The sequence below is a fragment of the Pimephales promelas genome, chromosome 24 (assembly GCF_988280905.1).
Source record: "Pimephales promelas chromosome 24, fPimPro1.hap1.1, whole genome shotgun sequence".
In the NCBI taxonomy this organism is placed as follows: Eukaryota; Metazoa; Chordata; class Actinopteri; order Cypriniformes; family Leuciscidae; genus Pimephales; species Pimephales promelas.
In genome coordinates, this window is record NC_142792.1 from 1,102,332 (window position 1) to 1,116,871 (window position 14,540).

At 41.6% G+C, this 14,540-nt stretch overlaps 1 protein-coding gene across 2 annotated transcripts; it reads right to left on the minus strand.

Annotated features, from left to right (window-relative positions):
* Positions 1 to 77: 77 nt before the first annotated feature.
* Positions 78 to 13,482, minus strand: tbk1 (TANK-binding kinase 1). 2 transcript variants are annotated; one of them, XM_089126682.1, is made up of 21 exons: positions 13,148 to 13,482; positions 11,892 to 11,995; positions 11,311 to 11,451; positions 10,231 to 10,360; positions 9,516 to 9,697; positions 9,103 to 9,263; positions 7,503 to 7,613; positions 7,248 to 7,427; positions 6,364 to 6,560; positions 5,479 to 5,537; positions 5,267 to 5,358; positions 5,068 to 5,169; positions 4,812 to 4,890; positions 4,594 to 4,715; positions 4,185 to 4,261; positions 4,064 to 4,103; positions 3,829 to 3,930; positions 3,640 to 3,736; positions 3,464 to 3,564; positions 745 to 816; positions 78 to 665 (listed from the first exon to the last, which is right to left on the minus strand). In XM_089126682.1, the coding sequence occupies exons 2-21, from the start codon at positions 11,976 to 11,978 to the stop codon at positions 614 to 616; spliced, it is 2,184 nt and encodes a 727-aa protein (XP_088982808.1). In that variant the 5' UTR covers positions 11,979 to 11,995; positions 13,148 to 13,482; the 3' UTR covers positions 78 to 613. The 2 variants fall into 2 exon arrangements, with proteins under 2 accessions (XP_088982808.1, XP_088982807.1); XM_089126681.1 differs by having other exon boundaries at positions 3,829 to 3,948.
* Positions 13,483 to 14,540: the final 1,058 nt, after the last annotated feature.

Here is a 14,540-nt window from a genome sequence, read left to right on the forward strand (position 1 = left end):
TTTGAGCTGTCAATCATTCAATCATTCACTTTCAGCTCATTGTGTGTGTAGAGTGAGAAGCAGTAAAGAAACAGATGAAGGTTTCTTCTTTTTTTAATCCTCATTTACAGAAAACAACATTAAAGTCTATAAATAGTTTTCATTTACACTGATGGAAAACAGTCGTCTCAGTAAAAACGTTAGTCGTTGAACAGGAGCGTTCTCTCGTGAACAAACGTTCGTTCAGAGTTATCTGGGCTTTAATAATGTTCCCAAAACGTTAGCACAAAAACATTATTTATACATCCATCATGGAATGTTTTTTTCTGAAACGTTTATAATGTTTGAACTCGTTTCCGAAGGTTCGATAGTGACGTTCCCATGATGTCAGCCGAACGTTTGTTCACGGCCTGACGAACACGAGCGTTCACGAAGCGCACAGGTGTTTATGGATCAAACCGAAGAGCTAGGTCTCATTTTCATGATAAGAACAGAAAGTAAAAGCACTTATTCGTGTTTAATAACAACTCTAGTTTGAGAATTAACACAAGATTTAAGAGATAAAGAAGAGTTTCAGCATGTGTACTGTATTTACACTCTATTCATATGTACAACAGAGAGGGCTGAGATCCGGTCAGATCCGGTCCACGTTCCTGATGGCGCCGTCCACCGTCAGCGAGCCGAACCTGAAACACAGGAGATCAGTGTGTGTGTCTGTGTGTAGGAGTGAGTTCAGGTGTGTATGTGTGTGTGAGGAAGCTTCACCTCTCCAGGAACAGGTTGTTCTCCGCCAGCTCCTTCACCACTCCCTCCATCTCCTCCTTCAGCTTCTTCATCCTGTGGGCAACAGACACGCATCATCCTCTCTGATCACACGGCTATATCCAGGGCTGGAAATTAACCTTTTTACTCACCGGCCAATTCAGCTAAAAAATGTTCAAGTTACCCGCCATTCAGAATTTACGGAAGCCCTGAACCACAGCGAAAAAAAAAAAAAAATATTCTAACATTTTGACTTCTAACATAATCTCGCAATGTTTCGTCTTTAATCTCGTAATATTTCGTCTTTAATCTCGTAATGTTTCGTCTTTAATCTCGTAATGTTTCGTCTTTAATCTCGTAATGTTTCGACTTTAATCTCGTAATGTTTCGACTTTAATCTCGTAATGTTTCGACTTTAATCTCGTAATATTTCGTCTTTAATCTCGTAAAGTTTCGTCTTTAATCTCGTAATGTTTCGACTTTAATCTCGTAATGTTTCGACTTTAATCTCGTAATGTTTCGTCTTTAATCTCGTAATGTTTCGTCTTTAATCTCGTAATATTTCGTCTTTAATCTCGTAAAGTTTCGTCTTTAATCTCGAAATGTTTCGTCTTTAATCTCGTAATGTTTCGACTTTAATATCCAAATGTTTCGTCTTTAATCTCGTAATGTTTCGACTTTAATCTCGTAATGTTTCGACTTTAATCTCCAAATGTTTCGTCTTTAATCTCGTAATGTTTCGACTTTAATCTCCAAATGTTTCGACTTTAATCTCGTAATGTTTCGACTTTAATCTTGTAATGTTTCGACTTTAATCTCCAAATGTTTCGTCTTTAATCTCGTAATATTTCGTCTTTAATCTTGTAATGTTTCGTCTTTAATCTCGTAATGTTTCATCTTTAATCTCGAAATGTTTCGTCTTTAATCTCGTAATGTTTCATCTTTAATCTCATAATGTTTCGTCTTTAATCTCGTAATGTTTCATCTTTAATCTCGAAATGTTTCGTCTTTAACCTCGTACTGTTTCGACTTTAATCTCGTAAAGTTTCGTCTTTAATCTCGAAATGTTGCGTCTTTAATCTCGTAAAGTTTCGTCTTTAATCTCGAAATGTTTCGTCTTTAATCTCGTAAAGTTTCGTCTTTAATCTCGAAATGTTTCGTCTTTAATCTCGAAATGTTTCGTCTTTAATCTCGTACTGTTTCGACTTTAATCTCGTAATGTTTCGACTTTAATCTCCAAATGTTTCGTCTTTAATCTCGTAAAGTTTCGTCTTTAATCCTGTAATGTTTCGTCTTTAATCTCGTAATGTATCGAATTTAATCTCGTAATGTTTCGACTTTAATCTCGTAATGTTTCGTCTTTAATCTCGAAATGTTTCGTCTTTAATCTCGTAAAGTTTCGTCTTTAATCTCGAAATGTTTCGTCTTTAATCTCGAAATGTTTCGTCTTTAATCTCGTACTGTTTCGACTTTAATCTCGTAATGTTTCCTCTTTAATCTCGAAATGTTTCGACTTTAATCTCGTAATGCTTCGACTTCAATCTTCTAATGTTTCTTCTTTAATCTCGTAATGTTTCGTCTTTAATCTCGTAATGTTTCGTCTTTAATCTCGTACTGTTTCGACTTTAATCTCCAAATGTTTCGTCTTTAATCTCGTAAAGTTTCGTCTTTAATCCTGTAATGTTTCGTCTTTAATCTCGTAATGTATCGAATTTAATCTCGTAATGTTTCGACTTTAATCTCGTAATGTTTCGTCTTTAATCTCGTAAAGTTTCGTCTTTAATCTCGTAATGTTTTGTCTTTAATCTCGTAATATTTCGTCTTTAATCTTGTAATGTTTCGTCTTTAATCTCGTAATGTTTCGACTTTAATCTCGTAATGTTTCGACTTTAATCTCATAATGTTTCGTCTTTAATCTCGTAAAGTTTCGTCTTTAATCTCGAAATGTTTCGACTTTAATCTCGTAATGCTTCGACTTCAATCTTCTAATGTTTCTTCTTTAATCTCGTAATGTTTCGTCTTTAATCTCGTAATGTTTCGTCTTTAATCTCGTAATGTTTCGTCTTTAATCTCGTAATGTTTCCTCTTTAATCTCGAAATGTTTCGTCTTTAATCTCGTAATTTTTTGTCTTTAATCTCGAAATGTTTCGTCTTTAATCTCGTAATGTTTCGACTTTAATCTCGTAATATTTCGACTTTAATCTGGTAATGTTTCGATTTAAACCTCCAAATGTTTAGATTTTTTTTTCGCAGTTCACGGTTTCATACTAACTTCTACTAGCCAAAAACAAAAAAAACAAAATAAAAACAAAAAGAAATAAACCAGATTAACTACGTCACAGTTTATATACAAAATATATAAAAGCTGTGATGTTAATCTGGTTTATTTCTGTGTGTGTGTATATACACATGTATGTATATATACATTACAAAATTTCTTATTCAAATAAAATCCTGTCATCCAGCATCTCCACCTCTTCCTCTTTCATCCTCATCACCAAAATATATTTTATGTGAACAGATCAATACAAGACAAAAAACATGAAAAATAATGTGTTTTCTGTTCACCGAATGCTTTTTAATCTTCGCTTTTGCTTCAATGCAAATGAACAAGCGCGCCGTTATATGTAGTGACGAGTGTGTTCAGTAAGCCACAGATGAGCAGATTTTAGATCTCAAACCCTGTCCATATCATACGTTAGCGGTCAGAGGTCATGCTCACCCCAGGGTCATCTCCACCAGAGTGCTGGGACTGAGATACGCCTGCGGTTTGAGTCCTCCGGCCGTCATGGGCATCATCTTCTGAGGCAGCTGCTCCATCAGCTGAAAACACACACACGTTAGCGTCTCTGTGTCGTTACAGCGCGGCTACACGGATAGCACTTCCTGTTTACTCACTTTATACAAGCGCTGCAGGATCAGAGTCACTTCCTGTTCCAGGCTGGAGAACTGACCAGTCAGAGACAAGAGGTGCTTACGGACGTGATGGAACTTCCTGCAAAGACAACAGCACAGTTACCATGGCAACAGCCAATGAGAGCCCTGCGCTCAGTCACGTGTCAGAACACAGCAGGTCACATGACTCACTTCATCCACTCCTCACTCTTGGAGATGAAGAGCCGATACTTCATGGCACACTCGTCCGTGAAGAGCGCCCGCGCTTTAGTGGCGTGCAGAACCAGCTTCTGTCTGAGGAAACACACAGATCTTCAGGTCATCGTGAAACACTCACTCTCACACACACACACATCCACACATTCACTCACTCACACACTCACAAACACACACACACAAACACACACAAACACTCACACACACTCACTTGTCGAACTTGTGGATCTGTTCTTCATTATAGGGCAAACCTGCGGAGACGAGACAGGAATCAGACACTGATGACATGAGAAGTAAAGCGGCTTGTGATGTTCTCTCACACACACACTCACGTCTCTCGGCCTTGTCCTTCTTGAACTGCTGGTAAACGGCGCTGATGGCGTCCAGCAGAACTTTGATCTTCTCCACACTTCACAAACACAACAACACGTCAGTCATGTTCATGCTTACACTTCATTTCACACTGTCTACTTACTATAGTAATAACAGAGCATTATGCATGATTACACACACACACACACACACACACACACACATCTGGATCGGGGAGATGTTTTTAGAGAAGTCTCTCCTGCTCAGCAACGCTGAGTTTATTTTATTATAACAACAACAAAAAGTAATATTGTTAAATATGATTACAATTTAATATAACTTCTTTAAAAAACATAAATCTTACCGATCCAGAGTCAGAGTGTTTCACCGGGAGTGCGAGTGTGTGTGTGTGTGTGTGGAGTAACTCACTTCCGGTCTTCCGGATGCGTTCCCACTTGCTGCGTCCAGGTGTCGGTCAGACTCCCGCCGGGCAGGAACATGGTGCTGATGTCCTGCAGCGTCTGCTCCATCGAGCCCAGAGAGCTGGACAGCTGTGTGTGTGTGTGTGTGTGAGAGAGAGAGAGAGACGTGATGAAGCGAGCCAGCGCTTACATGAACACGCTTTCAACCTTTAACCCTTGACTCACCCGCATCACCTTCTTCCTCATATCCCGGATCTCATCGTACTCCGCCGACAGCATGTTTCCCTGCATCATGACCTCACACCTGACACACACACACACACACACACACACACACTATCTTCATATAGGCCTTATGTAGTAAAGGCCAAGTGTTGACATTTTTTAAAAACGTAATCATCTCTGCATAAACTTCAGAAACGTGAATCCGTGGAAACGCTGACGGCGTATAACGTGTTTAGAGCTACAGACACACACTCACATCTGCTCGGTCCTCTCCAGTGTTTGGCTACAGTAGCTACACGCGTGGATCACCTCCGTCTTCTTGTGTGTCGTCTCGCTGTACTCGTCTCTGATCAGCTCACTGCAACACACACACACACACACACACATCACGGGTATGAGACCAACTCTAAAAACATTTCAGCCGTGGCTTGGTGTCCTCTGACGCACACACTCACTTCAGGCCGCGCACGGCTTTCCTCACGAGCTCCTGGTACAGCAGCAGCGAGTCGGACGTCTTCCACAGATAGCCCACGTCCCCCGCGAACGTCTGCGCACACACACACACACACATCCGTGAATTATCTCACAGGACCTCACACACGCGTCCCGGCTCGGATCACGTGTCTTGGGGTTTGACCTATGACCTCTCTCAGTCCTGCGCTCTCACCTTGGCGTAGCTAGCGTCCAGGTCCAGGTCGTAGCGCGGCTGCACTTTCGGAGGGCTGGCTGCAAACACAGGGGTCCTCGTTATCAAGGTCAGTTATCAGGTTAAGCCAAGTTCACACTACAGGATTTTAAGCCCGATTTGCAAATCGTTGAGCTCGCCGACTGGTCGGGGTGTTATCGCGTGCAAATCGCGGGGGATTAGCGGCCAATCTGTTAGTATGAAAGAGCCAACAACGCAGCGAAAACGCTTGCAGACGCCTCGCCGAGCACAGAAAAATATCTAGCCTGCTAGATATCCAGAGCCGTCGCGCGACTCGACCTCAGTGATGTCATGAGTACAGCCAATCATAGCAACGCTTGGGTTGAGGACACCAGGTAAATCTTTGTTTTTTTGTTTGTTTTTTTGCATTCAGCACTAGTTTCTGTCTGAGGTCCATATTCACGTGTTGTGTTCTCTTCTTCGCTGGGTATTGGCGCAATATTTATTTATTTATTTATTGCGTGTTTTTTCGTGACAATACGTGGTTTGTAGACAAGATAGACTCGTTGGGTGACAAAGTTGTTATTTATGTGATTATTTTCATGATTTAGACCGTACCATAGTACTGAAACAGCTCTCATTGAGTCACAAATGATCTGCTCTTATCATCCGATCGTGGTTGTATCTCTATGTAGTGCGTTGTTAACTCGTGTAGTGAGTTACCTCCTGTTGTGGATCAATCACGTCGTGTTTTGTGGTGTGAACAGCTAAACAACTTGAACACTCCTGATTTCACTGAGAGCACGTCATGTAGTGTGAACCGCACAGTTCAGCCCGACGTTTTAAAATCATGTAGTGTGAACAAGGCTTTAGGTTACGATGTAACGAGTAACGCGACAGACTCACGGTCCTCGAACACCAGGCCGACGGTGTTGACGGGGTCTCGGCTGAGGAGCATGATGGGATTGTCGCGGGAGGACTTGGGGAAGCTCTGGGCCTGGCGGGTGGGGTCGAACACGAGGCGCCGGCTCTCGTACAGGAACTCCTGATGCGACGGCGCGATGTTGGTCCGCCGGAAGAGCAGCTCCTGGAACAGGTTCGCCCTGGAGAACAGAGGCACAATTATAGCTCACACAAGTGTTGTAGGTGTGTGTAGATCAGTGTTGGGTAAGCTACTCTAAAAAAGTAATTAATTACTAGTTACTAATTACCTCTTCAACAGTGTAATTAGATTACTGTACTAATTACTCTCTCTAAAAAAGTATTTAATTAATTTTAATTACTTTCAAAATCCCATAATCAATCTCAACCAGCTGAATAATACAAGGATAGGCATGAATCGGTTTTAATTCTTTCAAATAAATACTATAATATTGCATGAATTATCCTTAAACTGACCAAGGTGGAGAAGGTTACATTATAAAAACATACTTTTTAACATCAGACAATATATTTCGATGTTAAACCCACTATTGTTTTATGTCTGATCTCATTACATTTCACACTTTTCCATAGATATTTTACAATAATTCATACGAATTTGTACAAGTGCGGTCGTACGATTTAGACACAACTCATAAAATGCATACGAATCGCTGTGAGATCGGATTGATCCATACACAGTATTTACCTCAATTACATCAGAAGTAACTGTAATTAAATAACAGATAAATGAAGAGTAATCCCTTACTTTACATTTTCAAGGGAAAAGTAATTAAATTATAGTAACTAATTACTTAGTAATTAGTTACACCCAACACTGATGTAGATGTGGTGTAGCGTGTGCTCACGTGTTGTAGGTGTGTATGTAGATGTGGTGTAGCGTGGCCTGCTGGAGGCTGAACACGTAGACCACGATGCGGTGTAAGATGTCGCTGGTCTCGGCGAAGAACTGGTCGAATCCCCAACACTTCTCCTGATCCGCCTCCAGGATGTTGGCCAGCACTGGCGTGAGGAGACTCTGAAGACCCCTGAAACACACACACACCGTCACACACGTGCACCTCCACACCACGAGCTGCTGTCACACACACACACACACACACTTGGAGAGGCTGCAGGAGATCGGCATCTCGGAGCTCCACTCGATCTTCCCGTTCTCGAACTTCTGATGGCCTGAGATCGCGCCCGGCGGCTTCTCCGTGATGATCTTATACCTGTGACACACACACAAACAGGTCACCAAACGCGCTGGACAAACACACTAAACATCCAGGAATCAGATACTTGTTATAATATGTAAATGTGGATTCCTGTGTGTATCTCAGCATGAGTGTGAAGCGCTGGAGCGAGAGTGTGTGTGCTGTGCTTTTAAAGGGACAGCGCTCATATTCCTCCGTCTCTATAATAACACCGATCACACAACAGGACACTGAGAAAACACACTCGCTTTACACTGAATAACTGTGCCTACATCTCTAATGTATATTTGATGGATAAACTGCAGCTACTCTACATTTGAGGAGTTCCTGAAACTGAAAGTCTGAAAAAACTCTTTATTTCAGTCGTATCTTTGTTCTATCTTTTGTTGCGATTGCTAGTTTTGTAAGTGTTCATGTTTAATGACTGAGTGTTTGTTGTGTTTAATAATGCTGAAGTGTGTATTAGTTGGGCTGTTTGTTCTTCTGTGGTTTTTAACCCCTCAGGCAAACGCAGTGTGTGTAAGAGTTCTTCTGCTCATGATGTTCACACACAGTCACATGTTCTGCTTAAGACTAAATGTGAGTGATGTTTGTTTACCTTACTGGAAATGAAATTAGAAATCGATAAGCAGAATTGTAATGTTTAAAGGGTTAGTTCACCCAAAAATGAAAATTCTGTCAGTATTTACTCACCCTCATGTTGTTCCAACCCCGTAAGACCTTCGTTCATCTTCGCAACACAAATTAAGATATTTAAGATATTAAGATCGCTCCTGCATACAGTCCATAGGCTTCTTGAGGGAATGACTCTTGATGGCCTCAAAGTCATTAAAGACATCGTTAAAATAGTCCAAGTGACTACAGGGGCTCAATCTTTAAGTTTATCAAACGACGAGAACACTTTTGTGCGCAAAAACAACAAAAATAACGACTTTATTTCAACTATTGGTTTATTTCTCCCTCTGCGTGAGTCAGGTTACTAGTTTAATAGCGTAAGCTTCTGTTATTGTACGTCACACGCATCACACACACATGACCAGCGTCGGCCAATAGTGAGCCTACGTGTGACGTAGCTTTACGCAATCACACTACGTTAACTGACTACAGGCTCATGGAGAAGGAAGTGAATAGTTGAAATAAAGTCGTTATTTTTGTTGTTTTTGCGCACAAAAGTGTTCTCGTCGTTTGATAAAGTTAAGATTGAGCCCCTGTAGTCACTTGGACTATTTTAACGATGTCTTTAATGACTTTTCGAGGCCATCAAGAGTCATTCCCTCAAGAAGCCTATGGACTAGTATGCAGGAGCGATCTTAATATCTTAAATATCTTAATTTGTGTTGCGAAGATGAACGAAGGTCTTACGGGGTTGGAACAACATGAGGGTGAGTAAATACTGACAGAATTTTCATTTTTGGGTGAACTAACCCTTTAAAACTCAAAGCCCTAGTGTGTGTGTGTGTGTGAGACAAGTTAGTGTGATGCAGGTATGTGTGACGGCACCCACATGACTTCTTTGTTCCTGCGCGGGCCCTCGAAGGGTCTGAACGGCAGGCAGCCGGTGGCGGCGTGATAGAAGGTGACGCCGATGCTCCACAGATCCACCGTGGCGCCGTACTTCTTCTGGTGATCTTTCCTCAGGACCGCTCGCTCGTACATGTCAGGATGCTGCACACACACACACACACAGGTCAGTACATGTTCCTCACACACACACACACACAGATCATTAAGAGAATAGCGCGGCCCTGTTAGACCAGCGCCGGGAGCGCGTCCGTTTGTCAGAAGTGGATCGGGACCCTCCGAGCGGAGATCCTTCAATACGGCTCATGTTGTTTTTTGTTTGTGAAATGTTACAAAATTAAGAAATAAATCTATTTTTTAAATGGGGTTAGTGTTTTCCCATCATGCTCCGCTCACCAGATACTCCTCGGTGCCGTAGAGAGAGACGAACTGCTCGTCGTCCTCCAGTTCGCGGGCGGCTCCGAAGTCTGTGAGTTTGTACACGGACCGGCCGTCCTCTCCGATCACACGCATGATGTTCCCCGGCTTGATGTCTCGGTGCACGATGCCGTACTCCCGCAGATGGTTCATTCCCGCCACTGTCACATGACAAGGGGGAGGGGGGGCAGTCGCTCATTATCATTTAAAGAGACATGCACCTCATTATCATTTAAAGAGACATGCACCTCATTATCATTTAAAGAGACATGCACCTCATTATCATTTAAAGAGACATGCACCTCATTATCATTTGAAGAGACATGCACCTCATTATCATTTAAAGAGACATGCACCTCATTATCATTTGAAGAGACATGCACCTCATTATCATTTAAAGAGACATGCACCTCATTATCATTTAAAGAGACATGCACCTCATTATCATTTAAAGAGACATGCACCGGAATGGGTCGCTGTGAACAGAGCTGTGTTTGAGGTGGTAAAGAGTGTGTTGTTTACACAACCATTTGAGGAATTTTAACCAAAATATGGTACATACTTTACACTAAGACCCTAAAGAATCACACCAACGTGTGGAAAATGGGCATATGACGCCCCCTCTGAGTCTCACACTCGACCCTTCAGGTGCTGCATGTGGTCTCAGCTCGTCCCGTGTGTGTGCAGAACTCACCCACGTCCTGCAGAACGATGAGGAACTCGTCCTCCGGGAGCCCGTATGCGTTGGTCGGCTCCTCCAGAACCGTGTACAGGCTCCCGCACGGGCAGTACTCCATCACCAACACCTTGTGACGCGTGTTCGACTGGCAAACAACATCAGCGTTCACAATCACAACAGAACAGGGACGTTTGGTGCTCTTAGAGAACCGGTATTACAGCTTACACACACACACATACACACGAGGAAGTAAATCAGGGAAGAGTTTAGCAGTGACTGTGTTTAACTTCAGAATTAAAACGTCTCCCTCACATCATCTGAGATGTTCATGTCTTTCTTTCTTCTGTCGAAAAGAAATGAAGGTTTTTGAGGAACACACTTTAGGGTTTCTCCATATAGTGTCTTCAATGGGGTCCAACGGGTCGAAAGTCCAGATGTGAGTTTCAGTGCAGCTTCAAAGTCTCGACACGATCCAGCCGAGACAAACCAGCGACATTTACAACAAAATACACATTTATATACTTTAACCACTAATGCTGGCCTTGCACTCACTGTGATGCGACACACATTACACAATCAGGGTGAAAGGTCAAGTGTGATGTAGGCGGAAGAACAGACCCAGTGTTTACAGAGCGAACACGCAACGACTGAGTCAAACGCCATTTACAAAATTAAATAAAAGGTAAATCAACGATGTTGGACGATTTTGAAGTTGAAGAAGAAAAGGTGACGGAGTTATTTGCTCTACTCTAAATTTGTGAACCGGAACACGCTTGACCTTTCACCCTGATCGCGTAATGTGTGTCGCATCACAGCAAGTGCAAGACCAGCATTATTTTGTTCTAAATGTCGGCTGGTTTGTCTAGATCAGACTCTTATTCCTCGGCTGGATCGTGTCGAGACTTTGAAGCTGCAGTGAGACTCACATCTGGACCCCATTGGAGACACTATATGGAGAAACCCTGGAGTGTGTTCCTCAAACACCTTCATTTCTTTTCAACAGAAGAAAGAAAGACATGAACATCTTGGATGATGTGAGGAAGAGTAAATCATCAGGAGATTTTAATTCTGAAGTGGAACTCGATGTGGCCTCACCTCCTCCTCGACGGCGAACAGCTTCACGATGTTCTTGTGATTGAGCTTCTTCAGCACCTCGAACTCCCTCATCTGGACATCCAGCGGCCGCAGAAAGCTCAGGTTATTAAACACTTTGACCGCGTACAGATCGCCCGTTTTCTACAGAGAGTTGCACATAAAGTTCACATCACTCTCAGAGTTCAGAAACAAGCGCTGAGGAATCAAACGATTCACTGACTCGAATCAAAATCCCTGTGTGGGAGATTCAAAAGTTCATCAGATTCCCAGCTAACAGCATCATCCAGTTTTATAAATGTGTACAAGTGTTTCTTCTCGGTTCTGTGAACGTTACGGGAACAGTGACACTGTATCGTTCTTCACACATTATGGAATGTTACTTTTGAATCTGAATGTTCTGAAACCAGAAACATTTAAAAACCGTTACATTTAAAAACAAACATTCTATTATTGTCAGTGGAAGAACGTTTGTTCTCTGGGTTCTGATGTGAGGTGATTTAAACACTGATGAACGACTGCATCGGATGAACGAAGCATTTATTCTCATTATTCAGAACTGCAGTTGAGACGATGGAGTGTACCTTGTGCCGGCCGCGGTACACGTTGGCCGTGGCGCCCTGACCCAGCAGGTCCGACATCATCCACAGGTAGTTCGCCGTACTCTGCATGATGACTGTAGATTCACCTGAAACACATAAGCATATTCATGAGGAAGTCTCACCATGACAATAACTGAAATAGTCATTTTCCAGTTATTACCCAGATCACATTATCACAGTTTATTCGCTATAGTTTATAAAGTGATTGTAAACACATAAGAGGGTAAACATGAGCAGAACTCAGTTCTCAGATCAGTGGATATTTGACTGGTTTTGTCCGTCCTTCTGTTGGACTCTCACACATGATTTATGCTGAATATCTGTCAGCCGTTAAATTGAACAACACAATTAGATAATACCAGTTTAGCTCAACCAGTGACCAAGCAATGCTTCATGTTGTTCAGTGTGTGTGTAAAAAAAGCATTAGCAATTACACACTTAAAACACACTTCAGCAGAACATAATTTCTGGTCCCAAATGTCACTGGTAGTCGCTGTATGAAGAATATTTGTGTGTAATATATCAGAGTTTACTTTATTTTGCTCTCCTCGCTTACATAATGAGCAATCATGTCCTGATCACACGAGTGAAACTAAAATACCACAAATTATAGGTTATCTGGTGTCTGAATAATGTTTGTTTTGACTGTGTTTCCTGAATGCAATGGCAGACCAGCGGTTTCGTTTCGTAAAACTTTAGCTCTCATTTCGTTGGAACTATAACATCGCGTATGTTTAAGCGTGTAATGACGAGATATTGCGAAATCCGCTGCGGGAATGTTTTTGGCTGTGACGTCACAGACCTGCGGGAATTTCCCGCATCAGCGCGTGATTCTGTCGCCTTTTTAGCGTGAAACTAAACTAAAAATGTCAAATTAGACGTAAAAGGAGAAGCAAGAGAGAATCGTAAGGTTTATATAATCTATACGGATCGTTACGACACCGAATCGAGTGAAACTGAAAGTACGTTGAATATCCTGAGAGAATAAAGCGGTGTATTATCGTGCTGTGACGTTAGATGTGATTAAACCGATAGAGGAATATCCCGCACCGAACACAAGCATGCTTTCATTATATTAAATAAAATAATAAATACACATCACATCCGTCTAAACATTGCGTTGTTCCGTCTAACATTAGAGTAAGACAGTAAACACACATATAATAATGATGACATACGAGATGTGCGATGGTTATATGATGTATTTAATGTCAGTGTTAATGTTTATATGTTCTCACCTCGAGAGCACGACCGTCTCTTCCGTTTTCCGTGTTTTCATCACATGAGAGACACCGGGCTGTGTCACAATCACACCCTGCGCACTCGCTCGTACTGCGGCTGTAGTGTAGGTGCTGTGGGGATGTAGGGTTGTTTTGTACACTACGCATTCATCGATATATTAATAGTCCACTCCAAGCTAATGAAACGACGTGTATCGCTACACAGTGCACAGCTTCACGTAGCCTACTGTTTTGTTTTGTATACAATGTACACTACGTAGTATGCAGGTGTTCCATTGCGCACACACAGCCGTAAATATCATATTAGAGGAGAACGAAAAACTACAACATGGATATGCGATATTTTTTGGTTCTTCAAAACCTTTTACTTTTGTTTTATTTTAAGATTATAACACCAGACGTCCTTTCACAGACATGTTGTTGTTTCACAAGTGGTTTGGATTATTTTGTTATATTTTGTGTGCAAGTGTGATGGTTTATCGGTAGAGGGCGCTGCTCAGAAGAGAAGTGAATGTCTAAACATGTGTACATATACACAACGAATATGACTATACCATAAATATAAAGTGAGTCATCATTGTAACATCAATATTTTCATCCTTATACTCCATAATAAACCGTGATAATAAATCATCATAAACCATATACATTCGCATCGTCTTGTGATTATTACGCGAGTTGTTCACGCTGTTACAGCGTGAGCAGAGTGGCGCAGCGGAAGCGTGCTGGGCCCATAACCCAGAGGTCGATGGATCGAAACCATCCTCTGCTAAAGTTTTACTTTTATATTGTATTACAAAGATGACATTACCACCAAGTATTAAGCACCAACTCAAACTAGAACCATAATAATGTTTTTAATGAGGTAACACTGGGGTATGGGATAAAAAACAGCCGAATGTCTTGCGACCATGGATCAATAATAAGCGTGATTCAAAACTGTAAAAACACACCTTACCCCAACTACTTTCAGCAAACAATCCCCGATTTGAACGAGACGTTAGAATTAATGACTCACTCACTTACTCATAAAGACACCACATAGCCTACTGTCCGTTTGACTTTCATATTTATGTAAGGGCAGTGTCGGTCCTGCGTAGAGTTTAGTCAAACACACCTGAGCTATCAGCATCTTTACGAGTATTAATACTGCTAGAGTTGAGCTCCAGAAACGACGTTCCCTGATCTTTTCATAATTCTCATAAGTTAAAAATGTAAGCTATATAAAAAATATTATTCCTAAAGTAATATGCAAATATGTAGCTAAAAAAACAAAAAGTAGGCTGATAAATCATTGCATATCAAATCCACCTGATTTCTGTACACAATCATTTTCATTAATCTTTTGTCATATGGTAACAACAATATGGTAACAGGATGTTTCTTAGAG

Bases quoted from the DNA above. Each gene is read 5' to 3' on its own strand.
- tbk1 (XM_089126681.1), bottom strand. From the start codon at position 11,978: ATGCAGAGTACGGCGAACTACCTGTGGATGATGTCGGACCTGCTGGGT. The intron at 3,565-3,639 runs GTGAGTAAACAG...GTGTGTTTTCAG, and splicing joins TCCTGCAGCGCTTGTATAAA to CTGATGGAGCAGCTGCCTCA. The intron at 666-744 runs GTGAAGCTTCCT...CCTGTGTTTCAG, and splicing joins AACAACCTGTTCCTGGAGAG to GTTCGGCTCGCTGACGGTGG.